General features: G+C 52.6%; 1 protein-coding gene across 2 annotated transcripts in view; it reads left to right on the plus strand.

Moving 5' to 3' along the window:
• The window catches only part of CARM1 (coactivator associated arginine methyltransferase 1), a 39,301-nt gene that overhangs the window by 1,794 nt on the left and 11,074 nt on the right, over nt 1–26,433 (plus strand). Inside the window, exons 1-4 of one of the 2 annotated variants that reach the window (XM_023523346.1) lie at nt 22,051–22,150; nt 22,239–22,364; nt 24,166–24,272; nt 25,223–25,327. In XM_023523346.1, the coding sequence (XP_023379114.1) occupies nt 22,066–22,150; nt 22,239–22,364; nt 24,166–24,272; nt 25,223–25,327 (423 nt within the window). In that variant the 5' untranslated portion in view covers nt 22,051–22,065. Of the gene's footprint in view, nt 1–22,050; nt 22,151–22,238; nt 22,365–24,165; nt 24,273–25,222; nt 25,328–26,433 lie in introns of those variants that run through there. The other variant, XM_023523345.1, reaches the window with a different exon arrangement.

Genomic DNA, 26,433 nt, shown 5'->3' on the forward strand with positions numbered 1-26,433 from the left:
GCGGGGCCAGGCGTCCCGAGGGTACGGGGCCCCACGCCGTGGGTGCCTGGTGTGTGGTGCGTGGGGCCGAGCCGAGCGAGCCGGGTTTGGGGGGGCCTCGAGCGAGGGGTGTGGAAGAACGGTGTCAAGGGGCAGAGGGAGAAAAGAGGGCGTGCGTGGTGGCCAGAGGTGAGGTGTCCGAGTACGGAGGGAAGCGGGAAAGCGGGGAGTGAGGGCCCTGAGATTGGGATGGGTGGGGAGGAAGTGAGGGGCTGAGAATGGAAGGTGAATTCGGAGGAAGCCGGGGGCCAGATGGATAGGAAGGGGTTCTGGGGGGTGGGAGAGGTGGGAATCTCGCGGGCGGGTGTGGCCGCCTTGGCGGGGGGTGGGCCGGGAGGGGTGTGGGCAGCCTCTGGCCATCTCAGGGGACCCCCTGGACTGCTAAGGACAGTTGGAAAGTGGTGCCCAGTCTGGTGCTACTTGGAGGACTGCTTCCATCCACCTGGAGGGCTTGGTGTTCGGGTTCCCAGAGTCGGAAACTTATATATCAGCGGAGAGGGGCCCACGCGCGGGTGGTGCGAGCCCCTGGATGTGCTCTTGGTGAAAACGTGGATGGGTAGGGCCCCTTCTCGTTGCCGGGCTCCAAGAAGGTAACAGCTTCCTCCCGCGCCACGGTCCTCTGATCTTCCTTTTAGGGGATGTGAGAAGCGGGTGTGTTTTCAGAAGCTAGTTTCAAAACTGACATTTCATTGGGAAAAAAAGAATCACAGATGTGTTTGCCGAAGACCCGAGTCTTTGTATGTAGTTCATCCTTTTTCTTTCTCTTGATACTCTCTTATCTGTTCTTTCCCATTCTTGATTCTCTTTCACATTTTGCTATTCTGTTTCATTCAGCTTTGTCTCTGAGGGTTTCTTGCCCCGATGCTCTGGGGAGCCACTCAGGAGTCCCTTATTAGCCATTGGCCTGTGTGAATTTTTTTACACTTTGGTAATGGGGTGTGAAGAGAAGTGTGTGGAGCTCTTGGTTCACACAAGGTTGAACTTTGCCTTGACTTGGAAAACCCAAACTACAGGAGCTGAGTCTGTTTACCAGGTGTCGCTCCTCTTTGCTGGGACAGAGCTAGGTCTTTTGGACCAGATGAAGAGAGGGGAGAAGGGTGTCCCAGGTGAGCATCAGAGCTCAGGACAGACACTTAAGCTGCATCTTAAGCTCAGCAGGGTCCCCCAGATCATAAGCATGGCCATTCATTCTGCAGGCATTAATGGGGAACAGAATAAAGGAGGGTAGTTTTTCAAACTAGGGTCTCAGGGCTTATCCGCAAAAGCGTTCCAAGAGACTTAGTTTTTCTTTTGTAAATAAGTTTCTTTTGACTTTAAAGCAGTTTGAGGTTTATAGGATTATTAGGAAGATAGTACAGAGAGTTTCCTGTATGCCCCATACCCAGTTTCCCCTAACATCTTTGTCCAGGAGAGCTTTTTACTTTTGTGTTTTGTTGATAATCTTGAATTGTTTTGAGAAATGAAGATAACACTTCTCTTTTCAAATTCATAACTGCCACATTGTTTGTAAAGAGGAGAAAGTGCATATTTTTCAAACTGAGATCCTTAGTCTGGGATGGTATAGTCCCAGGAGTCTGAAAGATTCTTTTCCCCTCGATGCTCACGTAACATTGATGTGGGCCTGGGAACAGAGCTTCTGGAGTCAGCCGAACCTATTTGTATTAGTTTCCCAGAGCTGACATAACAAACTTGGTGACTTAAAACAACAGGAATGTGTTCTCTCATAGTTCCTGGCCAAAAGTCTGAAATCAAGGTGTTGGCAAGGCCACACTCCCTCTGGAGGCTCTGGGCGGGGGACCCTTTCTTGCCTCTTGCGGTTCCAGGTGTTGCTTGGCTTGGAGCAACAGAACCCCAATCTCTGCTTCAGTCTTCATACAGCCTCTCCCCTTTGTGTCTTTATCTATAAGGATAGTCATCTTTGGATTTAGAGCCCACCCTAAATCCAGGATGATCTTTAATTACAAGATCCTTAATTACATCTGCAAAGACCCTTCCAAATAGGGTCATATTCATAGGTTCTGGGTGTTAGGGCATGGTCATGTATGTATATTTTTTAGCCCACTATGTGGGCCAGACTGGTGCCCTGCCAGTAGCCGTGTGTCTTTGTATCTTAGCTCCCTTGTCGATAGAATGGGGATGATGACAGGACTATGTGGCACAGTGTATTTTCTCGATAAATTAACATATCTTTGGAGGTAGCACCTGCTCCCTTACGGGGCTGGCTGGCAATGGCCTCAAAGTTGGCTAGGCTACTGCTGAGGGCGTGGCAGCACCAGTTCCTGAGCAGGTCTGTGAGTTCACAGGACGGACTGCTCTGAAGGGTGTCAGGGAGTGCAAAGTCCCAGGGCTGGGGTGTGGGCTGCACACTGCTCCTGGAGCTGAGAGCAGGCTTGCTGGGTGTGGACTACTGGCCAACAGTCCCCTGGTTAAGGTCAGAGATGGTCCAGCCACTGGGGGGACGAGTGGGGATGTGACAGCTGGGCAGGTGGTAGGGGGAGGGCGGGGACTTGGGGGTGAACTAGGCTGTTGGGAGCTTTAGGCCTTCTCTTTGCGATGAACTTCCTTCCCTGGCCTCCGAATTTTCCTACCTGTACCCTTCTGGGACCTGAATGCTTTGGCCAGGTAGGATGGTGTCAGTTCTGCTCACCTGTTCCTCATGAGGTGGAGTCCTGTGAGTTACTTATGCTTCCAGACCACCCCCGAGATTCGAATCTGTGTTTGGGTAGGGGCAGGGGGGTGGGCCAGGACGCCCGCACAAATCTCCCAGTGCTTCACATGGGGGAGGTGGACCAGAGGCATCCTTGGGTGCTGGCGAGGGTTCTGAATGTTGAGTCTGACTGGTGTGGCTTAAAGTAGCCATTTTACCCCCCGAGCCAGTTTCCTCACCTGTAGCAACACTCATCGGCACACGGCCTTGGTTTCCTCATCTGCAATGGGAATACTGCCACTTGGGGCCCAGGAATGTAGGGATGTGGAACAGGGTGTCTGGCAGTAAGCAGTCAATATTTCTAAGGTATTATCAACAGTGATGTTACTGGTGTGGAGTGGTGAGGAGCTGGCTTTTCTGGGAGGGAGCCCCTTAAGCTGCAGGGCTGCCCAGCTGTCTCGTACCCGCAGCAGGTGGGAGAGAGACCCCTGGGCCTCAGGTGGCAGGAGTGGGAGCTGGATATAGGTAGCAGGATGTACAGCCCTGTCCCTTGACGTCTGCACCCTCCGTGTAGGAGTGATGACAGCTGCAGAAGGCCCTGTCCCAGTCATCATGCAGTGGACGGGACCTGTCCCCACTCCTTCTTGCCACTTGAAGTCACCCTGGCCTGTGTCCATGGCACTGGCTAAATGGCAGCTACCAAAACCAGGCCATTTTTCCCTGGGCAGAGGTGCAGGCTTCCTGGGCTTGAGGACGCTTTGGCTCAGCCTCTGGAGTTCGTGGACATGGGCAGCCCTCTCCTTGAAGGGATGCAGCTTCTTGGGGCAGCCTATCATGGGGTGGCCGGAGCAGAGAGCAAAACAGATTCTCAGTTCCTCAGCAGCCTTTCTGGAGATGACTGTCACTTTTCTTCCTTGGTCAGCACGAGTCAGTCTGGCTGGTTCTCTGGACTCTCCCCACCCCCTTGGCTGGAAAGAGATGTACAGCAGGACCAGCTCTGACAGGGGCTAAATTTCAGCCTTAGGGGGCATACCAGGGTGTGGGAACCCCAGAGAAAAACCCCCTGTGAGAATGAGGTGAAGGATGGCCTGCTGCTACAGAATTCGGAACCCTCGTGACTTCCTTTAGTCACACTTCTGGTACTCCCCTGACAGCTGGGGGAGGGGGAGGGGACACAGAAAAGTTCGTCGTGTGTGCCTAGCCTTTAGGACATTCAGTGTCATGCTGGGGTGACAAGAAAGTAACACTGGAAGGGCATTCACGTTTCACTGGTTCCTGCAAGTTGCTATTGGCTGCTTTCCTTTATTGAGCACTTACTGTGTACCTGGCTCTTCATAAAACCGTTTTGATAGACTCAGGTGCTTGACCTTGAGTGCAGCTGGGAAAGGGCTTATAGTATATATCAAAACAATGTAATTGCTTATTCTCCACCTCTCAAACACAAATCAATTTAATGGAAAAAAAAAAAAGTAAAAAGAAAGGATAATGGTATAAATTAGAGCCTGTGGGCAAACTGTGGCCTGTGGGCCATGTTGGGCCTGTGGCCTGTTTTTATATAGTCAGCTAAGGGAGGTTTGTACATTTTTGAAGGGTTAAAAAAAGGAAACAACCAAAAGAAGAATATTCAACCAAGACTATAGTGTCTTGCAAAACCTAAAATGTTTATTTGCTGCCCCTTGACAGAAAAAGCTTCTAGACCCCTGAGATAAATGAATGAAGCGGGCAAGGGGAGGGGACACTGTGGGAACGCCGGGGCCTCGCCTAGGGATGCCAGATCTGCCACAGCTTTAAGGGAAACCGAAAAGCCTTTCATTGTGTGTGTCCATTTTTATTGTGAAGTGTCTTGATTGCCCAGGCCAGGTTGAGTACACTTTCTGGACTGTGTGGGCCAGATGGCCTGACAGATATGAGCCTTGCTGTGTGTTACCACTGGTCCTTAAAACAGCCCTGACAGGTCAAGGACACCACTGCTATTTTACTGGTGGAAAAACAGGTGAAAAGGCTTGACCAAGTGACACAGCTGTCAGGTAGCAGAGCTGGCTTTGGGGTTCAGGGCTGTTGGACCTGCTCTCTTACTGCAGAGTGGTTCAGTGAAAAAAAGGGGTCAGGATTCAGTTTGTGCGTAACACAGACACAAAGTAGTGGCTTAAACAAGATGGCATTTTATTTCTCATGCTCTTTGTGCTAAAGATAGGAGGTTGGCAGACCAGGGCTAGTGTGGAGCCTGTGCTCGAACTCCTCGGACCCTGGCCCTTCCTGGAGTGAGGTTTTGCCATCACGGATTAACACGGTGGCTGGAGTCCAGCTATGACACCCTGGTTTCCAGGTAGCGAGATAAAGAAAGGACAAAGGATGCCAAAGGCCAGGTGTCTTTTAAGGGAGGTTCCCAGAAGCTGGCTGAGGGGGCTTCTCTTTTCACCCCATTGCCTAGAATGCAGTCACATGGCCACCACTAGCTGCAAGGGAGGCTGGGAAATGTAGTCTTTAGTCTGAGTGACCATGTGCTTAGCTAATTTCAGGGTTTCTCTTTCTGTAGGAGAAAGGGAGGACAGACACTGGGAGACAGTCACCTTGGCCACAGTGGGTAGGTCATGGATGTAGCCACCAGAGTGTTGGGAAGGACATTCCTGGTTTATGGAGAGGTGCTCACGTGGATGAGGGGGTAATGACACCTGACTGGTGTAGAGCAAAGGGTCCCTCTGCGGAATGGAGGAGCTAAAGGGAAGGTAACAGTGAAACAAGGTTGTGACCAAGTCACGTTTTACAAGTGTTTTTCCTGTATATGGTCTGGAGCTGTCTGCCATTTTTCACAGGGGCCTAACATGATAAAACTGGTATTTCTGAAGATTACTCTGGTAGCGCGTTATGGTCTAGATAGCAGCAGAGAGAGAGAAGCTTGCAGAAGCTTCCCAACTAGTGAACTCAACAGGAATGTACCGAAATAGCTTCAACTTCGCCTACCCTGGAAGCATGTCAGAGGTCCAGCAGTTGTGATGTGGAATATCAGGTGAATTCTGCCCAGGGCATTGGGGACAAGGTGGCAAAGGCCATGACCCTTGCCCAGGGGTTGTAAGTGACCTGCCCACAGGGTTTGCTTGGCCATGCAGTTAAAGGAGATGCCCAATATTAAACTGGGTGACTGCCCTTCAAAATCTGACTTTGTACTTCTGAAAAATCAGAAAGCCTGGCAATCTCAGGCCTACACAGTTTAGAGACCAGGTAGATAGCAGTGCCACCTTCAGAAGGGGCAAGCCACCCCAGTTGATCAGAGTCCCCTCCTTGATCACCACTGCCCCAACACAGGCCTCATGCTAGTAGCCATCTGTCCTCTCATTAGCAGTGGTTTGTTTCTTAACGTAGGGAAGCGTTTATATGAACTGAGGTCTCCAATGGGTGTGGGAAAATGTCTCTTTCCCTTAGCTTGTGACTTCCTTAGGCCCCCAGACCCTCTCTCTAGGCAGCTGAGTTGGAGCCTTGCAGGTGGGGGCTGTCACCCCAAGTTCTAACCTGGCCTGGCTCCCAGTCCCAGGCCCTGCTTACTGTCCACCTCCTAGTCCACCCCTCTTCACCTCCACATGTTCAGGTCCGTAGCCTTCCTTGATATTTTGGAAATCCAGAAGTTCTGAAAACCTAACCGGCTATTTATTTGACAGCAAAATCTAACCTGACCCAAACTCTGCCATGTGGAGCTCTTTATTATCTCTGCGTATCCAATTCAGTGTGACTAGTCACGTTTTCCTGCAAACATGCTTGGTTACAGGTGTTGCCTATACCCTGCCAGGGACAATCTACGTCATCTGTTACCTTTATAAAACCGAAAAGTCTATACAGGCATAATTTAGTTGATTGCGCTTCACAGGTGTTGGAGTTTTTTTTTTTTTACAAATTAAAGGCAAGACCCGCCACCAGCAAAAAGATTACAGCTTGCTTTATTATGATACTTGCTTTATTTGTGTTCTGGAACTGAACTCACAATATCTCTGAAGTCTGCCTGTAATCTGAAACATACTGGGCCCACGTGCTTCAGGCAAAGATCTGAGGGCTTGGCACTGTACCCTTGGCTTGCTGGGGTTGTTGGGGCCGGCCTATATGAGATCACAGGTGAGAAGTGGGTGTCACCTGGCAAATAAGCAAGCAAGCATTACATGTGGGGGTCTGGACATGTTGGGCACGCAGGGCTTTTCGAAGGATGGAGGAGTATGGCGTGAACTCACGATGACTCTCGGGTGCCAGGTCAGATTTAGCAGAATGAGGGAGGCTCAGGAACTCTTGGTGACAGGTGTGGTTCCTTTCTCAGGGAGCCTGCTCTGTGTCTGGGATCTTTCCGCTACCTGGGGCAGTGATGAATTAAGTTTGCCAGGACATTGGGAGAGATGCCCATCCCAGAGGGGGCGGGATGGAGGGCAGACCTGGGCCAGACCTGGCTGGCTGCTCTGGTAGAGAGTGGAGGCCACTCAGAGCTAGCGCTCTTAACCTTAAGTCTGTGGACTGATCCTGAAATCATATGCAGTTTTGCATAAGGACAGAGGGACAAGAGTCAGTGGTGGTAACCTCAGATGAGCCTCCTTGATTGTAGAAAAGGTGTCACAGTAGCACCTCTCTAGAGGGAACACATGTAAAATGCTTCACTCCATGTGCGTCTGGTAAACCGGGGCTGTGGCATTGCTATTGCTTTTGATCTCCCTCAGAGGGGTCTGTGACCCGAAAAAGGCTGGCAGCAACTGGAGGACAGTACTAGATTGGCTGCTGCCTGAGAGGAGAGGTCAGAGGATAGCCAAGGGGCAGCACCCTTGGGGGGGGGGAGGGGACCCAGCCAGATGGAGGGATGGAGTGGGGTGGAGGGGTAGGGGAGCCGACCTCACCCAGGATGGCAGGGCCCATCAACAGCTCTTTGAAGATGGGAAGACCCGATCTTTCTTCAACCGAAACATGAGTGAACTTGCTCTTTTTATGCGGTAGTTACCATTTGTCTAACTTTAAACAGCAAAATTTTACTGAGCATCTGCTGGGTTCCAGTTACTGTTTTAGGAGCTAGGGATACAGTGATACCAGATATAAGCACACGGTCCCACAATTTTGGGTCTGGGGGTGTTGTGTGACAGGCGCTCTAAGTCAGCAGTCACATGAACACACCGGAGCCCCTAGTGGTCTGTGCCTGGGAGAAAATAACATGAGTGGAAGCTTGAGAATGCTGGGGGAGGGGCTGGTTTGAGGGGGAGAGGTGTTGGTCAGGGACAGGGTAGAGGAGCCCTAGGGCCTTGCTCAGAATTGGGCGCTAGAGCTGCCAGAAGAGCAGGTGGGACCTGGAGCCAAGTCCTGACTCCATGCTTCACCATTGGCATGCCCTCTCTGTGCCTCAGTTTCCTTGATTGCTCCCGAGGCAGCTGGAGTCTGCAATGTCTCCAGTTCAGTATTCCTGCTCTCCTGGGTCCCTGCCTCTCCCCTGCTTTGCATTTCCTGTCTGGAATGTTCTCTCTTACCCCTCCTGGACTGCAGCAGCCCTCTCTGGGTCAGAAGCTGCTAGAAATCATGGTTAACATAGGCTGGGGAGCCTAACATTGGTGCGACCTTGTGACCCTGGCCAAGTGACCCTAGTTCTCCCTGCATATCCTTCCTGGAAAACAAGGTGGTTTTGATGGCTGATGTCAGCTCAGCACACATAGCAGATGAATTACACGCAGTGTATGTATTATATATATCTCCTCAACCTGCTGTCTGGCCTGGAAAAGAAGATGTACTCCAGGTGTGGGGGTGATCATTAAACCCCAAGAAAGGTAGAACTGAACAGGGCACAGAGAAATGGCCTTGGAGATCTTCCCTAAGTCTCTCCTAGTCTGAAATGACTGAGGAAGGAGCCCCTCTCTTTGTGTGATCACCCTCCTGTTGTCTCATTTCGAGAACTTGTTTGTGAAGCTTTAGGATTCAGGACCCAGGAATAGTGCAGGTTGGGGCCATGGGCACCTTCACATCTGCCCAGGGAGACCATGGCACTTGCCATGATGCTTGTTCTACCCAGTTCTGACTTTTGGGCAAGAAATCTAGAGTCCCCTACTTTCTCCACCCCCACTTCCTTTGTTCCCCGAAAACCAGTTAATGAAGGAAATTGAGTCTGGGCTCCAACCAGGCCGACAGGAGTTCTATATAGGGACTCCGTGGCCTTCATGTCTCCTCTGGTGGGTTGTTCTTTTGATTATTTATTTTAATTGTTTAATTAATACAGATGGCTAGGCCTTAGGCATTCTGTTTGGTACACTCTACAGTTCTGTACACCTGCATAACAGCCACCCAAAGGCAGACCTCCAGCCTCTGGGTAGTTTTTGTTTGGTCAGGTGAGCCTGCCCCCTGCCACCAGACGGGGCATTCTTGAAAACAGGTCCAGACTGGCCTGGGGGGAGCTGTCTCCTCTCCACTCCTTGCATGGAGAGGGGAGAACCCCCTTTTATTCCCTAGATTTTGTCTCTTTTAAGCGATTCATCACCCCACAGCTTTGGCAAGAGTGGGTCTGGGCTGTTTTTCTTTAAGATTGTTGGTGGATTTGCTCCCCCGCTAATTGTGTTCCCGTGGCTGGGATTCGTTTTCACTGGATGTGTTACACATGTCAGGGGGGAATGGTTTTATGGATGGAAACCTGCCTGACAACGAGGCACAGATGGGATTCTGGGCGAGGAAAGAACCCTGGCAGATCAGCGCCTTAATGAAAAAGGAATGCTCTTGTGACCCCCCACAGGGGACATGGGAATCAGTAATCAAAGACAGATTGGGGGGCCTCTTGCAGACCCAAGAGGGACATTCCAGAGAACTTGCCACATTCTTCCCTGAGCTAGAGGGGAAGGCAGAGGCAGGCTGGAGCTTCCAGACTTCTCTTGTGTGCTGTGGGGGCCCCTCCTTGGAGCCTGGCTCTGACTCCCATCACCCTCCGCCCCCACCCCAGGCCCTGCTTATCAGGGCTTCCAGGCCCTTCCATGGCTAATGTTTACTGAGCGCGAGCATGTGCCAGACGGGCCCTGTGCCAGGCGCTTTACGTTCATTGACTTGCCTAAGCATAAAACAGCCCTGAAGGGTGCTGACTGCTACGTGCTGTTGGCACAGGGTGCTCAGTAAGCGGTGCGAGTTAGGGTAAGACCAGCCGGTTCTCTGTTTTCCACGCCATGCACCCCCTGTGGGGGGCCACAGTAGCCACAGCTCCTACCCCCATTTTGTAAATGAGGAAACTGAGGTACTGTGTGGTGGGCGGCAGAGTCAGGATGCCAGCCCAGGTGGCCTCGGGCGGGGGCGGGGGTGGGGATTTTCATCAGCCCTGCTGCCTCTGGGGCGCTGGTGAGCCCTGCTGGTGAGGTCGGGCCAGGAGATTCACCGCCTGGCATGTAGGGGGCGCTCATCTCATTCTTGTCCTGGGTCAGGGCAGTGGCCCCTCGGGCTCTTTCCTCATTGCTGCCTCCTTGCTGAGTTACGCGACTCCCCTCTCGCCGCGCTGCGCTGCATCTGGAGTCACATCTGGCGAGGCGGGTGGGAGGCAGCCCTCCTAACTTAAACATCCTGTCCTCAGAGCCTGTGGTTGGGGCCTGCGGGACTCCTGGAGCCCCAGCAACGCAGCCCCAGGACATCCTGTTTCGCCTCTAGGTCAAAACGTTTCTCTCCTCATGGGCCCTTCCAATCAGCCTCGGCCCTGGGCTGCAGTTTCTTCTGTCACGCATTCCCCTCGAGGCTGCCCTGTCCTGTCCTCCGGCCTCTTCCGGTTTGGCCTCTGCAGAGCCACCCGGGGCTGCGGGTTGAGGCTCCTCAGCTGGCCAAAAGCAGCTCCCCTCATAGGAGCCACTTTCCCACTCAGACTCATGACTCATTCTATTCCTGCACTGGGCACACTCCCCGGCAGCGGCGGGAGCCAAACTGTGGGATAAAACCACCACCCTGAGGGCCGGTCCCCCTGCTCAGGGGTCTGTGACATACCTTGTGCCAACCCAACCTTCCAGGCCTCCCTAAGTGTCTCCTCTGCCAAGGGCCTCCCCTGCCTGCCTCAGTTCTCACAGAGTACTGCCCTTCCAGTTCCTGCCATGTGTCAGAGGAGGTGGGGACCCTCGATGACCTCTCACAGCCCTAGGAGGCAGGCTCTACTGTCTCCTTGTAGTGGTGGCTCGGGGACAGTACCTGCTAACTGTGGTCAACCAGCCAGGCCTTGCTCTGCCCAGGTCTAGAGCCTGTGTCCTTCCCAGCACCCTGAGCCCGGCCCCTTACAGCCTCCTAGGCCAAGTCTCCAAGAGGCTGGGATGTGGTTTGGCTGTTTAACAAGCTCCTGGGTCCCTAGGATGAGGGATGTCATCGCTTTGTGCCTCAGTTTCCCCTGTTTAAAACGAGCTAAGTGTACTTGGGAAGGTGGTCGGGGGCATTAAATGATGCACTGCGTGGCATCAGGTATATGTCTAGCATTGCATAGATTACAGCTTCAAAGTCATGACTGGAGAAGAGAGGCCAGGTGCAGGAGGTTGGAGGCCCAGTTCGTGGAGCAGCAAGGGGCTGAGGTGGCCTGTTTGTTGCCTTCTGCACCCGCCTCCTTTTCATAATTATTCGCTAAGCCCCTGTGCTTTCAGGGGCCAAGGAACTGGCGCGCATCTGCCACCCTTTTTGTAGCTCACAAAGCCTGGCTTCGGCTGATTAGCATGGATGGGGAGACATTTGCATGTAATAGCTCCCACCCAATCGGTGCCCTAGGATTCTTTTCAGAAAAGCCAGACCCTTTCTTTGTCTGATCCTCCTTTGCTTATGGTTGCCCTGCTGTACACCCCACAATTAGACCTGTTTGGGGGCCCCTCCAGACCAGGCCTGCAGGGCCTGGAGCCTTCAACCCCTGAAGGCAGAGCTAGCCTTTCCACTTTCTCCCCCGTGGAGAGGAGTCCCTGCTGAGTGTCCCCTCTCAGGCCTCTGACCTTGAGAAGCCATCACTGATTTACAGCTTTGGGTGTCTTTAGCGCATGGGCTCTTTTGCAGCCTATGGTCAGCCCAGGGGCCACCGGAGGAGGGCTTGCCTGGCGTTTGTCATGGTGTCACCTTCACGAGTAGCTAGCTAGTTCAGACCCAGCAGGAGGCAGGGAGGCCTGTGGCCTGAGTAGTGCTGGGCAACAGGAAACCCTGAGGCGGGTGTCACTGCCTCCTCTCTCCGGCCCCCCCAGATGGTTGCCTCTCAGGACCAGGATCCTCTTCATCCTCAGCCCTTCCGCTGGGTGACTTTGGAAGTGATCAGCCCTCATGGGAAACCAGTGTTCTCAGGGCCCCTCTGGAGTAGATTTAACTGTTCAACTTTTCGAGCTGCCCCATAAATTACCAACCTTGGACCTCAGTGTGAGCCTTTTGGGCCAGCGGAGGTAGCTGTGTTGTTACTGTGAAATATTTTGAAAGGAATGAAGGATAATACAGCACACACTGTGTGCTTCCAACTATACTTTAAGAAAAAAAAAAAAAACAACATGGATAAAATGAAGGTCCCTGCATCTCGTCTCCTTCCAGGGAGGTTACCTCATGTTCCCCCAACTCTGGGGTGTCAGCCTTCACTAGGCCCTGTTTTGATGTGGACCAAAGACCCAACCTAAATGAAGATGTGCCCAAGCTTGGTGTGAAGCTGGTGCCTCTCTCAGCCACAGCCAGGTGGCTGTTCCCCTGTGTATGAGGAGCACACCTGAGCCTGGTCTGGGCCCAGCATGGCCTTGTGTCCAGAATTGCCCCTACTCTTTCCATCTGGCCAGAGTGCCTGAGGGACATGGTGGCCAGCAGCACCTGCTGTGTGCCCTTGGTTCTTGTGCTGGGTTCAGGGTGTGTTAGTCCTTATGACAACACTGAGCAATGAATTAGTATTTTATTTTTGTAGACATGAAAGCTGAAGCTTTGGTGGGGAGGTGAGGGCCCCTTGCTTGCAGGTGACAGAGCCTGGATTCAGACCTAGGGCTAACTAACTCCAGAACCAGGGTTCTGGCAACTGTGCCTTGCTCTGTGGCCTCCCCCACAGGGGGAGAAGGGCTTCCCCAGGTGACTGCTGCTTGGGAATGCAGGCCTGCTGCCCCAGGCTTAAAGAAACCTGAGCCTCTCATGGCCCAGAGCACCCTGAACTGGCCAGCCTGCTGCCCCTCCTCCATCACACCCTTAAAAAGGGGTGCTGAGGGTGCTGCCTCCTCTGGGAGAGGCAGTGGCTGGAGGCCGATGTCCTTCATTCTCTAGCCCTAAGACGACCCTCAGGTCACAGGGCCTGAGGCTGCAGAGGGCTTAGGCTCAAGACCTATTCCCACTACTCTGCCCCATCAAGCGTCGGGGAGCACCTAGTCAGACTTGCTCATTTCGGGACGGGCCCAGGCGATGTAATGATTGCCTTTTGTCTGGTTATCTTTTGGGTACAGGGTAAAAATTCCAACCGCTCAGGAGGATGTAACGTAAAAAGTCTGTCTCTTCCTCCCTCCTGATCCTGGCCTAGCCCCTGTACCTTGGTCTTCTGGTGTGACCTTCCCACGTGGGTTTTTAGACACTTGTAGGCACATGTGTGTAAGTCTCTCCCCAGGACCCCACTGTGCTTAAAGTTCTGTAGTTTCAACAGTGGTACAGGAGGGTGCCCACAAAAAGTCACTGGAGTCGTTCAGTTGTGTGTGTTTCTAGACAAGCCCCAGGTGTGCTATGCACCTGGCCTCTCCCTACCTGCTCTCGCTTTTACACCTAACGTGGATGTATTTTACATTGTTCTGTCCCTAACAGTGTGGCTTGGTCATCTTAACGTGGCGTCTTCTACAGATTGAAATCTGTGTCTTCATTGGCTGCACTTTCACTCATTCAGTGGGTGTTTAGGTTTTTGCTCTGTCCACCATCCACAAGCAGAGCTATGGGCTCAGGCGTTGGGGTTGTTGGGTTGGGAGTCTGACAGATTGTCCTGGGAAGAGATGCCTAGACAGGGGCTGCAGGGTGCTCAGGGTCTGCTCAAGGAGGCCAGGGTGACCTCGTGGTCCTCAAATACCCTGGCGCTGGACAGTTTGTGGTAGCAGCTGTTCGGAACATCTCCAAGGACAGCCCCAGAGCACCCGTCTTCGGTTACAACTGGAGAGGGAGGCCGGGCCGGGTTAGGATTCCCAGGGTAGGTTTGATCTGGTGACAGTCACGATGGCTGCTCCTGGTCATGAAGTACTTAGTACATTTCTGTTACCTCCATTATCTCAGCGAATTCTCACAGCAGGGAGGGGTTTTATCACCATTTCATTCCCATTTCGCAGATGGGGCTCCTGAGGTCAGGGGTGAAGGCAGGTGGTGGTGATGGCTGCCAGGCCTCCACCTGGGTTGTGTCATCTCACACCTCGGGCTGTGTCATGATCACCACACGACAGATGAAGACATTGAGGCCCACGATCACACAGCTGGAGAATGGCAAGTTCAGCCCTGAACCCAAGTCCACCTTGACACCCGTCATTCTAACCACCGGCCTTCTTGGCCTTGCCTGCTGGATGGTCGGAAAGTGACTTCTTCCCTCTCCTGGCTACTGGGGCGCCATGCCACACAGGGACAGAGGGACACTTCCAGCGCCCACAGTTTGGAAACTCAGTTGCTGCTGCCAGTGCAGTAGGGGCTGTGCTTCTGGGAGGTGGGAGGCTCTTCCTGGGTTCGAGGTCTGCATCCCCCAGGGACTGGCTCGGCGTGGATGTCACCACCTCACTGAGGTAGTCTGTAATCTGCATTGTACCCCACCTTGGTGTAATCAGACCCTCGAGTTCCTTCCAGCCCCTCTTAACCCTACCTTCTCGCTGGTACACCGCGCGCCATCGGCCCCCCGCTGGTGTCTGCCAGGGCAGCTGCAGGCAGGACCTGCCCGGGGCCCTGAGCAGACGGATACTGCTGGGGGCTGGGGAGAGCACCTTGATTTTTCCACGCCTCGTCCTCCTTTTCACATAACTCCTCCGTTTACTTGGAATATTTTTCCTTTGGAAGGTGAACAGTTTGTATTTCATTTGGCGGCAGGAGGCGGTTTAATAAAAGACGTCACATTTGGACAACTGTTTCTATTCCCCCCGCCCTCCCAAGTCTGCCAAGATAAATAGCTTTAATTATTCCTTGTTTGGTGGCTGTAATAGTTTTCTCGCTAGAGAGGCAAGGACTTGAAATGTGGTCTCTTTGTTGTTTTTCCCCTGAGTTGGAGGCTACTCTTCCATCTTGCCCTCCACCTCCCTGTTCTCCATGAGAGAAAGAACAACTTACCTCTTCCTGCATGAGGATGGAAGGAGGGTTTAACTCCAGGCATTTTTCCCTGTTTTTCTGGGTCTCTCCGATGTAAGTCTGTCCAGCCTAAAGGGCTCGAGGGCCCCTGCTTGTTCCATTACTTTCCAGAAGCAAAGGGAGGGGAGGGTAAGGACAGTAGGAGCAGGAAGGTTACTATGCAGGGATGCTGAGTGCCCAGTGTCTTTGAGCAGCTAAGTGACATTTCCCAGGCCATGTGCTAGGTCAGGGCCTGGGCTCCTGGTTCCCAGACTAGATGCCTTCTGCATGTAGGGAAGGGATCCGGCCTCCCCGACTGCATGTCCCGGGCCACCGTGCAGGTCAGCATCCGCAAGTGCCGTCCACATGCAGAGCCCTGGGTCTGTGCAAAGTGGGTATTATATATGGAGCTACCCCGTGATGGGGGTTTGTCCAGGAAGTGCTGGAGGACCTCCAGGAGGAGGTGACAGGGACACTTGGGAAAAAAGAAATGGTTCTTTGGGTCTCGGGAGCCACGGAGGCCAGAGAGGACGGGGTGGGGTGGGGGGGGCAGGGAAGACCAGCGGAGCATGACCAGGGTGACAGTGAGGTGTGACAAGGCTGCAGATGTTGGCAGGGGGTCATGGGCCCCATAAGGAATTTGGACTTGTTCCAGAAGGCTCCAGGAATCCATGGAGGGGTGTAAGCAAGCAGGAAACCACAGATCAACTGCATTAAACGCTGTGACAGGGAGGTGACTGGAGGCTCAGCACTGGTTAGTGCCCCTGTGTCTGTTCCTGAGGCCACCAGCACTTTTGAGGCCCTCCTGGGTGCCAGCCCTGGGATGCGATGTTGAGCAGAACATTTCCTTCACATCAGGACCGGGGAGCCCCTTGTGCCTCAAGGTCCCCCAGGTTTTGGGTCCCCCGGATCCTAGGGTGCTGTCCAGGGGCCTGACAAGGAGGTTGGCTCTGTAGTGGATGGGGAACAGGCTGCCTATATCCACCCTAGAGTTGTCCCCTTCCAAGCCTCCTCATCTCCTGGCCAGCAGCTCCTCTCGCAGTTCTGTCTCTGTCTCTCAGCACACGGTTGTGCTTTCCGTGGTCGTGGGAGTAGCCAGACTCCCGAGCTACACATCCACTGCGGCCTCTTGTGACCGCTCAGCAACCTCCTACGAATCACCTGTCTTGCCTGGGAGTCTGTCTTGGCAATCTCCCTGGGCTGCAGCCACACTGTCTTGACCGCCCCCATTCTCCCTACTGCGCCCCTTCAAGGAAAATCACTCCTGTTTGTCTCACACTGCACACTTCTGATTACCAAGTGTATGTGGGGGGGAGGGCGGTGCTCCCACATACCAAGCTGGGTATTCTGCAGTTCAACTCAATTCTGACACTACCTACTTGGAGATAGTGTCGGATGCCACAGGTGAAGGGGTCTGTTCCAAAATACTGTTCCCCACTCTCCCTGCGTCAGTTGTACATCTGAGTTGTCACCTATGTTTCTGAGCGACTGGCTATAGATCAGGTTTTCCCATGCCCCCTCCTCAGGGTAGACAGGTCTGCTAGAGTGACTCAGGGAGCTCAGGAAAACATTTTACGTGCTAGATTATAGGTTATTTATTAGAAGAGGATATAACTCAGGAACAGCAGATGGAAGAGATGTGTAGACAAGGTGTATGGGAAGGGGCGCTGAGCCTCTGTGCCCTCTCCAGGCCTGCCACTCTCCCCAGGTCTCCAGGTGTTCAACAACCTGGAAGCTCTGTACACCGGGCCTTTTGAGTTTTTATGGAGGCTTCATTATTGATTAAATCTTTGGCTGTTGATAGCTGTGGGGTGGAGGAGACTAAAAGTTCCAGCCTTCTAATTACTTGGTCGGCCCCCCTGACAACCAGCCCCCATCCTTAGGGGTTTTCCAAAAGTCCGGTCACTAACAAATTCTGCAGGGGTCGAAAGGGCCTTGTTATGAGTCACGAAAGACACTTTTTTTGCTCTGATCACTTAGGAAATTCTAAGAGTGTTAGGAGCATATGTTATAGGTTACGATATCACGGCCCCCTTTTCTCTCTGCCTTCCCGTTTTCTATTTCCTCTCGCTGGAGAATTTGTTACCAATCTCTTTCCCAGCCTGGGTCAGGTGCCATCTCTAGGTTCTCACAGTGGCCCTGTTCTGCTAGCCTCAGTGCCCGTCATCTGGGGGTACTCATCACTGCCACCCGGCTCTCCTCACTTCCTCTGGGGTGGAGATGTGTCTCCACTGCTCAGTGTCTGGTGAGCAAATGTGGAAGTGGGTGGAGAAGGGGGCTCAGCACCCAGCCTCTCTGCACCTGTAGTTCCAGATGCCCCTGCTGGGTTTGTAATAAAGTTTTATTGGCACAAAGCCACGCTTGCTCATTTACCTGTATGTGGCAGGGTTGAGTTGTAGTAGCAGAGATTATATATCTTGCAAAGCTGAAAATATTTACCGTCTGGTCCTTTACAGAGAAAGTTGGCTGTCCCCTACTCTTGGAAGCACAGAGAGACTGGACAGCACATTGGTTAGGAGCACAGACCATGAAGTCAGTCATCTGGGCCACTCATTTGCTGTGTGACCTTGGACCAGATACTTAACCTGTCTGAGCCCCTTTCCATGGCAGTAGATGCTCATAGGGGTGCTCCAAGGGGTTCATGTAAAGCACAGGAGCAGTGCGAGGTATCTGGAGAGAGCTGTTGCTTGCCGGCGGACATCCTGACGTACCAGCCCCTGCAGGGTGTGGGCAGGCCTCTGGGTCTGGCTCCCTGGAGGAATTCTGTGTTGGTGCCATGGATTTGCAGGGGCCTTGCTTCCTGGGGAGCAAGACAGGTGGGCTGGTTTTCTGACCACTGGGGTTCCCCCTGGGCACACCCAGTGGCATTGTCCCTGGTGGTTCCAGCCCCTCATCTGTGGGCCCCAGAGCTTCGACAGCACAGACTTGGCAGGGTGGCAGGTGGGAAGTTAGCTCACAGTGCCCAGCTGGGACCAGGAGCAGGGCACACACATTTGTGGCATTGGTGGCATGATTAACATCCCTTAGTCTGAGTTTGACTCCCTTATACTCCCCGTTCAGATCCTGCCTTGAGAGAGCCACTTGGGAGAAGGTGACTCGGACAGTGGGCCTGGTCACAGCTCTGCCAACTCCTGTCAGTGGGACCCCAGCAACAGCCCGCTGGCCACAGCCCCCTTTGTGCTCTCCTCCACTTAAATTGTCATAGTGGCCTGCTAGCCACTGCTTCCTGCTTCCTGTTCCTCACTTCTCTGGGCCATGCGCACACAGCCCCCGAATACACTGGCTGATGGGACAAGGCTTGTGCTTTCTAGATTGGTTTCTGGAGGTCGGGCATGGAGTTCCTGCCTCTTGTGTCTCACCCACTGATGGCTGAATAAAGGGTGACTTGATAGTTCCAGCCTTTGAGTCTGCCAGCAGATTTCCTAACAGACGGTGCTGTGTCTGTGGGGGGACCTAATCGTCATTGTCGGGTCCAGGCTCTGTGAGTTCTGGGCCCTAGGCCCCTTTCCCAGGGGGGCGAAGCTCTCCCAGGACACTCTCCCCTTAGGGAGTCGTTAGGGAGCCAGGAGGCCAACCGGCCGGACATTCTAGCTGTGCTCCGCTCAGCCACAGGTGACTGTGGGCAGTGGGTGAGCCTGAGCCACATGTGCGGGTAGATGGAGGCACAGTGTCATGTCGCCACTTCTGCCTGTCGTGCTGAGGGCCCATTCTAGTTATGGGGGAGAGGTAGAGGGGAACCGTGTGCCAAGGCCTGGAGGAGGGTCGTGGGGAGGATTAAGTGTGGCCATGGGGAAGGGGCTGGGGAGTGGAGAGGCTGATGAATGCCGGGTACAGGTCATGCAGGACCTCAACTGCCAGTTCGAGAGCTTGGACTTCAGAGGTTTTCCAAAGCATGTAGGAATATTGGACAGCCTTTTTTTTGGGTTGTCAGATACTAGGCACCTCCGGGCAGCTCCTGTGTGCCAGGGGCGGCATAGCAGTGATTCTCACACAAGGCTGGCCTCACGGGTATTGGGTGCCACTGCCGTGATGGGGCGGGTCGGGGTGCCCTCAGGCCCAGCACTCCTGGACGCAGGTCCTTGTGGTTGCCAGTCCGGCGCCAGGTTGCGGGCGGGGCACCTAGGGCGACTGGTTGGGTTGCCAGGCTGCTTTGTAAACAGAGGTCCTCCCTGCTCTGCTCGCTGTCACCCTGCCGCAGCCGACAGATTGGCTTATTTCCTGCCCCAGAAGGGGCACGGGCATGGACACTGTGCCAAGGTTCGTGGTCCGTTCCTGGGACCTGCTGGACTTGGGAGTACCTTGTCTTGGGTCCCCTGTGGGTGCAGCATGGCCGCAAGCCTGCCAGAATGCTCTTCCCTCCTGCCCGTGGACAGGAGGTTGGCCGTTGCCGACCCTCCCTTACCCTCCCTGCCCGCCCCGGAGGGCAGCACCTGGCTCCTGAGGTGTGAGGCAGTTTGGCAGAACCCACACTGTGTCCCTGGGAGCCCCCTCCAGGGCCTGGCCCCTGGCCCAGCGCTCAGACTACGCAGGAGGAGACGGGGAGTTGGCCCCGTGAACACCCGTAGGCCCATCTTACCTACGTTTACCCATTGGGGATGTGTTTTTTTTTTCTATCGAGATAAAATTCATATAACATAAAACAAACCATTTTAAAGTGTACAGTTCAGTGGCATTTAGTACGTTCCCAGTATCGCGTAACTGTCACCTCTGTCTAGTTTCAAAACATTTTCTTCAATCCAAAGAAAACCTCGTGTCCATTAAGAAATCGTTCCCCATTCTCCTCCTCCCCGTGCCTGGCAACCACCAGTTTGCTTTCTGTTTCCATGGATTTGCCGAGTTGATATTTCATATAAATGGAGTCATATATCCGTGACCTTTTGTGTCTGGCTTCTTTCACTGGGCGTAATGTTTCTGAGGTTCATCCATCTTGTGTCGTATCTTCCATTCCTTTATTTATGGCCGAATAATATCGTCATATGGATACACCCCATTTTGTTTATCCATTTGGCAGTTGAACATTTGAGTCATTTCTACCTTTTGGCTATTGCGAATAGTACTACTTTGAATATTTGTATACAGGTATTTGTTTGAATACCCGCTTTCAATTCTTTTGGCTAGGAGTGGGATTGCCGAATCAAATGGTATCTCTATGTTTAACTTTTTGAAGAATCGCTGAACTGTTTTCCACAGAGGCTGTACCATCTTCTGTTCCTACCAAGCAGGGTATGAGGGTTCCAATTTCTCCATTCTTGCCAACATTTGTTATTTCCCCTTCTTTTTCTGTTTAGATTATAGCCATCTTAGTGGGTGTGAAGTGATATCTCTGTGGTTTTGGTTTGCATTTTCTAATGACTAATGGTGTCTTTCCATATGCTTGTTGGCCATTCGTATATCTCCTTTGGAGCAATCTGTCTCTTCAAGACCTTTGCCCATTTTTTAATTGAGTTGTTTTTATCTTTTGTTGTTAAGAGTTCTTTGTATATTCTGGACTCTATCTAGATCCTTATCAGGTATGTGATTTGCAGATATTTCTCCCGTCCTATAGGTTGTTTTTTTTTAAATGTCTTTTGATGTAGAAAAGTTTTTAATTGTGAAGTTCAATTTATGTAGTTTTTACTCTTTTATATAGGTCATTGATCCATTTGAATCAGGTTTTATATATGGTGTGAGGTAATGATCTAACTTCATTTTTTGCATGTGGAAATCCAGTTGTCCCAGCACCATTTCTTGAAGAGACTATTCTCTCCCCCACTGAATGTTCTTGGCACCCTTGTTAAAAATCAGTTGACTGTAAATGTAAGGGTTTGTTTCCAGACTCTAATTCTGTTCCATTGATCTATGTTTGTCCTTTGGCCAGGACGATTCCGTTTTGAGTACTGTACCTTTATGTTAAGTTTTGAAATCAAGAAATGTGAATCTTCCAACTTTGTTCTTTTTCAAGACTATTTTGTTTTTTCTGGGTGATGGGGAAAATTTTGCCGTATTTGTACTCGTGCTTCTCTCTATACATATAGTTTGTTGTTGATTCTCTGAGCCACTTGAAAGCAAGCTGTAGACATCACGAGAATCCACTCAAAATACTTCCACATGTGTCTTCTAAGAATAAGGGCGTTCTACAGAATCCCAATGCTATTGTCACATCTGAATCACTTAAAATGATCATATCTACAATCCATACTGATGTTTCCCCAGTTGTACTTCATAGCTTTCGAAAAGTTTTTCCTTCCGCTCCAATCCAGGGTCATACTTGACATTTGATGGTCATATCTCTTAAGTCTCCCTCCCTCTGGAAGAGTTCCAGCAATTTGGTGGTATCTCCTAACATTGGCCATTTTGAGGAGACTAGGCAGGTTGTATTATAGACAGCCCCAGGATCTGGCACTTATCTGTTGTCCCTTTGTGATGAGACCGGAGTAAAACTTGTGCCAAGAATGCATAACAGATGCCATATCTGTCCCACTGCATTACATCAGGGCCACAGCATCGTATGGGTTTGTCCTGTTGCTGCTGATGCTAAGTGTCACTGTTGAGCTGAAGAGGGCGTACCACATGCTTGTTGAATATGACTGTCAGTCACAGTAACAGTCGCAGGCACGCGGATGCAATGCTTCCTGCATGAGAAAACCTAGGCTCAGAGAGGCTGACCTTCCTCATGACACGCTAAGTGGCATAGGCAGGGCATGAACCCAGGGGTGTTTGCTCATAATCAATAACGCCACATAAATGCGAGGAGGAGAGGGCTCAGCTGAAGGAAGCAGAGGTACCACCAAGGGTTCTTATTGACCTCCACTCCAGCCTCGCTCAGCTCTGAAGGCCGATAGTCCCCCACGTCCCCATCTCCTGTGTGACACAAAGTTAGGACACTGAATGCCCGATTCCCTCAGCTGGGCCTGGGCGCCCCAGCAGGGTCCTGGGACCCTCTGCCCTGCCAAAGTTCCCTTTTTGTCGCTGTGTCTTCCCACCTCAGTGTCTGCTGGATGAACAAGGAGCCTGGCACGAGAACATGCTCCATGCGGGAACATCCTAGGCCAGAATGCCTTGCTGGGCTCCACAGCTCCTGGCAACCCCCATCTCAGCCCTGGTAGCCTTGTGGACAGCAGTTCTCTCCCACTGGACAGGCAGTGTCCCTGCGTCCCCACTGCCTGATTGACCGTCATCTTGGCCTTAGCATGGGCTGGGCAGGCAAGGCACACAGCAGCGCTTTCAGGGAGGGATTTGTGGCACCCTGGAAGAATCAGGAAATGAAGGAACGGGGTGAGCGACTCAAACAATAGCTGTTAATAGGGAGCCTTGCTCGCTGGCCCTGGGGCCTGCTGGCTCATGCCCGCCTCTGTCCTCGTAGATGAAGATGTGTGCGTGTTCAAGTGCTCGGTGTCCCGAGAGACGGAGTGCAGCCGTGTGGGCAAGCAGTCCTTCATCATCACCCTGGGCTGCAACAGCGTCCTCATCCAGTTCGCCACACCCAACGGTAGGTGTCCCTTCTGTCCCGGTGGCACACAGAGCTCCCAGAGCCAGGGGGCCTTAGGCTTTGGGCTGTGGCCAGCCAGGCCTGGAGCCTGGTTAACTCATGGACCATCCATCCTTCCCAGCAAAGGCTCTGTTGCCATTCAGAAATGTCCCCACGTCAGAGCACGTTCTCACTGCCCAGAACGCTCTGCCCTGCACGCTTCCTCCGTGGCTCTTTTGGGTCCTTCTGGGCTCAGCTAATATGTCCCCTCCTTTTGAGAGTCCTGTCCCGACTGCCCAGCCAGGCTGTACTCCTCTCAAAAGGAGGGGACATATTAGCTTCGCGGAGGAGCCCGGCAGCTGGGGTCTTGGGGCCCTCCACGAGATGAGGCAGGCGGGGGCTCTATTCTGAGCACCGAGGGAAGCCACTGGAGACTTCTAAGCAGACCTGTGGGGGATGGGGGTGGGGGAGTGAGAGTGGGGACACAAGCAGATACGTGAGGCTCCTGAGGAGAGTTTGTGGTGGCTCTGGGGTGGGACAGCAGGGGAGGCAGTAGGACCCCCCAGGGCTGGAGACTGCCTGAAGGTCTAGCAACTGGGATTGGTCACTGGAGAGCAGAAGTTAGTAGGACTGGTGGGCGGTGCAGGGGCTAGGGCAGGAGAGGCCACCTGCCCATTGCCACCGCCAGCTCCCAGGAGCCCCCTCACTTGGCACAGTGCCACCTTGGAGGAGACTTCTCATGGCCTAGATCAGCCTCTTGGCTTCAGAGCTGCCACCTGCAGAGGAGGCCACAGTGGGAAGAAAGCAGCCAGGTGGTCCCCCCCCCCCCCGCCCCCACGGAAGCATTCTTATGCCCCACACTTCCTTTCCTTTCTTATGTACATAAAAAATTCTAGTTCATTGTTAAAAAGAAAATAAGTTAAAGAAAACACCCCCAGTGATAACCTTTAAGAACTGGTGTTGTCAACACTTCTAGTCCCTTTCTATTCTGTGGATATTGATATTTTACTTTTTTCTCTTTTCAGTCCTAACAGTTTTTAAAATTGTAAAGTAGATACAACAAAGAATTTACCACTTTAACCCTTTTTGAGTGTTCAGTGGCATTAAACACACTCACATTGTGCAAACATCACCACCATCCGTCTCCAAGACTTTCTCATCTTCCCAAACTGAAATGCTGTCCCCATGGAACACTAATTCCGCCCCTCCCCCAGCCCCTGGCATTCACTGTGTTACTTTCTGTCTGCGATTTTGTTTTTTCTGACTTGATACAATTTAGCGGGCATATTCTATGTTAATAAATATAGTTCATTTAAAAGGCTGCATAACATCCAGTCCTGCAGACTCGTGGTGATCAGTTGTCTGACGTGCTTCTCTGTGTCCACTGGGGTCCATCTAGTCCTCCATTATGGGACACTGAGGTGGTGGCGTCCCTTGTGTTTACTGCCATGCACAGAAACTGCTGTGCGCCACTTGTAGTAATTTGCTGGGGCGAATCCCAGAAATCTGATGCCTGGGTTGGCGGGCGTGTGTCCTGCAAAGGTTCTAGTCACCCTGCCCTTCAGTGAGGCAGCGCCAGGTCCACTGCCACCAGCTCACCCAAGAGTGTGGGACATCTGCCATTTTGTGTTAGCCACTGAGTGGCAGTCTCGGCTACCCTTCTTTTCCTTAAGTTTCAACATTGTTTTTGGAAAAAAGAAATCGCCAAGTCACACACGCACAACAGGAAAGTCAGGGCGTGCAGCTAGGCAGAGGGCCACTGGCCCATCCGAACCCTCCCACCCCTGAGACGGCTGCGCATGACCTGGCTTCCCCCTTCCAGATTTCTGTTCCTTCTACAACATCCTGAAGACCTGCCGGGGCCACACTCTGGAGCGGTCGGTGTTCAGCGAGCGGACGGAGGAGTCCTCTGCCGTGCAGTATTTCCAGGTGGGTACCTGCCGTCCCTGGCCAGACTGCCGCCACCTGATGGGCCCGAGAGGCTGCGCAGCACAGGGCAGGCCCACCTGGGTTCGCGTCCTGGCTCTGCCCCTTACTAGCCGCGTAACCTTGGGCAAGTTTCCTCCGCTTGTTGGCCTCAGTTTCTTCATCTGTGAGACGGAGTTGCCAGGGCCTGCTTAGGAGGGTTGCTGGAAGGACTTGAGTGCAGGTGACGTTCAGGCCCATAGGTGTTTTGAGTTCTGATGCAGTTAAAATATACTGACCACGTAGGGCACGCCAGGCACTGGTCCAAGCGCTTCCACAACGTACGGAAGCACTTGAGCCCTCCCAACAACTCTAGGAGGTAAGTACTGTTATTGTCCCCATTTTGCAGATGAGAAAACTGAGGCTCAGAGAGGTTAAGTGACTTGCTCCAAGTCACACAGCTATTATGCAACAGAGCCAAGATGGGAAGCCAGGCCTGCCTGATGCCAAAGCCTGTGCTCCTGCCCAGGTGCCACGCTGCCTCCCGATCGCCCGTTGTCTTACAGAGAGACCCCGCAGCACCTCACCTGCCTGGCGCTCTGAGTCCTAGGGTTCTGTTTGATCTACTACTCCGCTTCTTTGGGGCCCCTAAGATGGAACAGGCGGCCCCTGAACCCTGCCTGTGGCAAATCTTGAGTTCTCCTGGTGGCTTCCAGGTCCAGGCGGCATCTAGCTGTGTCCTTCAGCCACGATGATGGTGGCAGTGTCCATGCTAGGGGCTGCCGCTGGCTTCCTGTTCCCTCTCTTGGAGCAGCCAGCAGCTGCCAGTGGGGTCCGGGCCAGCAGAGAGGGTTCGACCTCCCTCTGGAGGTTTGTGCCCAAGGTGGGCAGGCCTTCCTCTGTCGAGGGCCGGCCAGGGCCTTGGACGTTTGTGCTACCGCGTGCCCTGTGCCATTGGCGTGTCTCTGTTCCAGTTTTATGGCTACCTGTCCCAGCAGCAGAACATGATGCAAGACTACGTGCGGACGGGCACCTACCAGCGTGCGATCCTGCAGAATCACACAGACTTCAAGGACAAGGTGAGCGGCCACCCTGCCTCCCTCCTCCTTGCGCCTCACGCCCCTCCCCTCAGTTTCCCCGCCTGCCTCACCTTGGCAGTTGCCTCTCTCTCTCTCTTTGCTCATGGATTTTGTCTTTAACATTTTTGGATTACAAAAGCAAAATCTACTTTTCGTCAAAACTCAAGTCTATATTACGTACAATATAGACATGAGAGGCCTCTGTCATTTCCTTCCAGAACAACCACTGCCCGATTTTTCCCATGCATATACTAGCATATATATTTTATAGTTATTTAAGCTTTAAAAAAAAAAAAAAAAATCTCTCTCTCTCTCTCTCTCTCTCTCTCTCTCTCTCTCTCAAAATAGGATTGTGTTTCACTGCAAAATACTTTTTCCCCACCTAACGGTATATCTTGGGACATGCTCTCAAGGATGTAGTATAATTTACTAGATATTTCCATGGTTCCTTTTAAGATCTTTTTAATATTACCAAGTAGTGGATAGTGAGTCCTCAATGTCGCTGATAGGTTCTGCTGCTTTAAGCGAAATGACATATGAGAAAATCAGTTGTACGGAAGATAGGCTAATTGATATAAACAAGAGTCAGGTTCCTACTGCGTCTCGTCAGCATAATGAACGACATCAAATGAAGTGACCTTATGTGAGGACGTGCTGTGCACTCATTCAAAAGAGGGAGAGCAGTATAGAGTATCTGTGTTCAGAAGTGAAAATTTATTTTCTTCTCTCCACTTTAAACCAAATGGGAGCTTGTGTTTTTCCCGACGTATCTTTGGGGCCTCTCCGCATGGTCCTTAACATCCACCTCATCCATGACCAGCGCTGCTGAGGATTCCCTCAGAACACTGAGGCCCCTGGACCCCAGGGCCTGAGCGCCACAGCCTGGGAAGGGGCTGTCTTGCACATGGCAACATGCCTCTCGGGGCCGCTGGTGTGTGCTATGTTGGAGCGGTGCTTGGGGCCCGGGCAGCACATGCTCCTTCGGCAAAGTCCCTTCCAGCTCTCCCAGGATGGAGATCTGTTTTTTGGTTCATCCAGAGCTCTGAGAGTCACCCCAAGGCCCTTCCAACCCACCCATCCTGGTGCCCCTTCTGGGCCTCACTCTG

The sequence above is a fragment of the Pteropus vampyrus genome, unplaced genomic scaffold (genome assembly GCF_000151845.1).
Source record: "Pteropus vampyrus isolate Shadow unplaced genomic scaffold, Pvam_2.0 Scaffold391, whole genome shotgun sequence".
NCBI classification, from domain to species: Eukaryota; Metazoa; Chordata; class Mammalia; order Chiroptera; family Pteropodidae; genus Pteropus; species Pteropus vampyrus.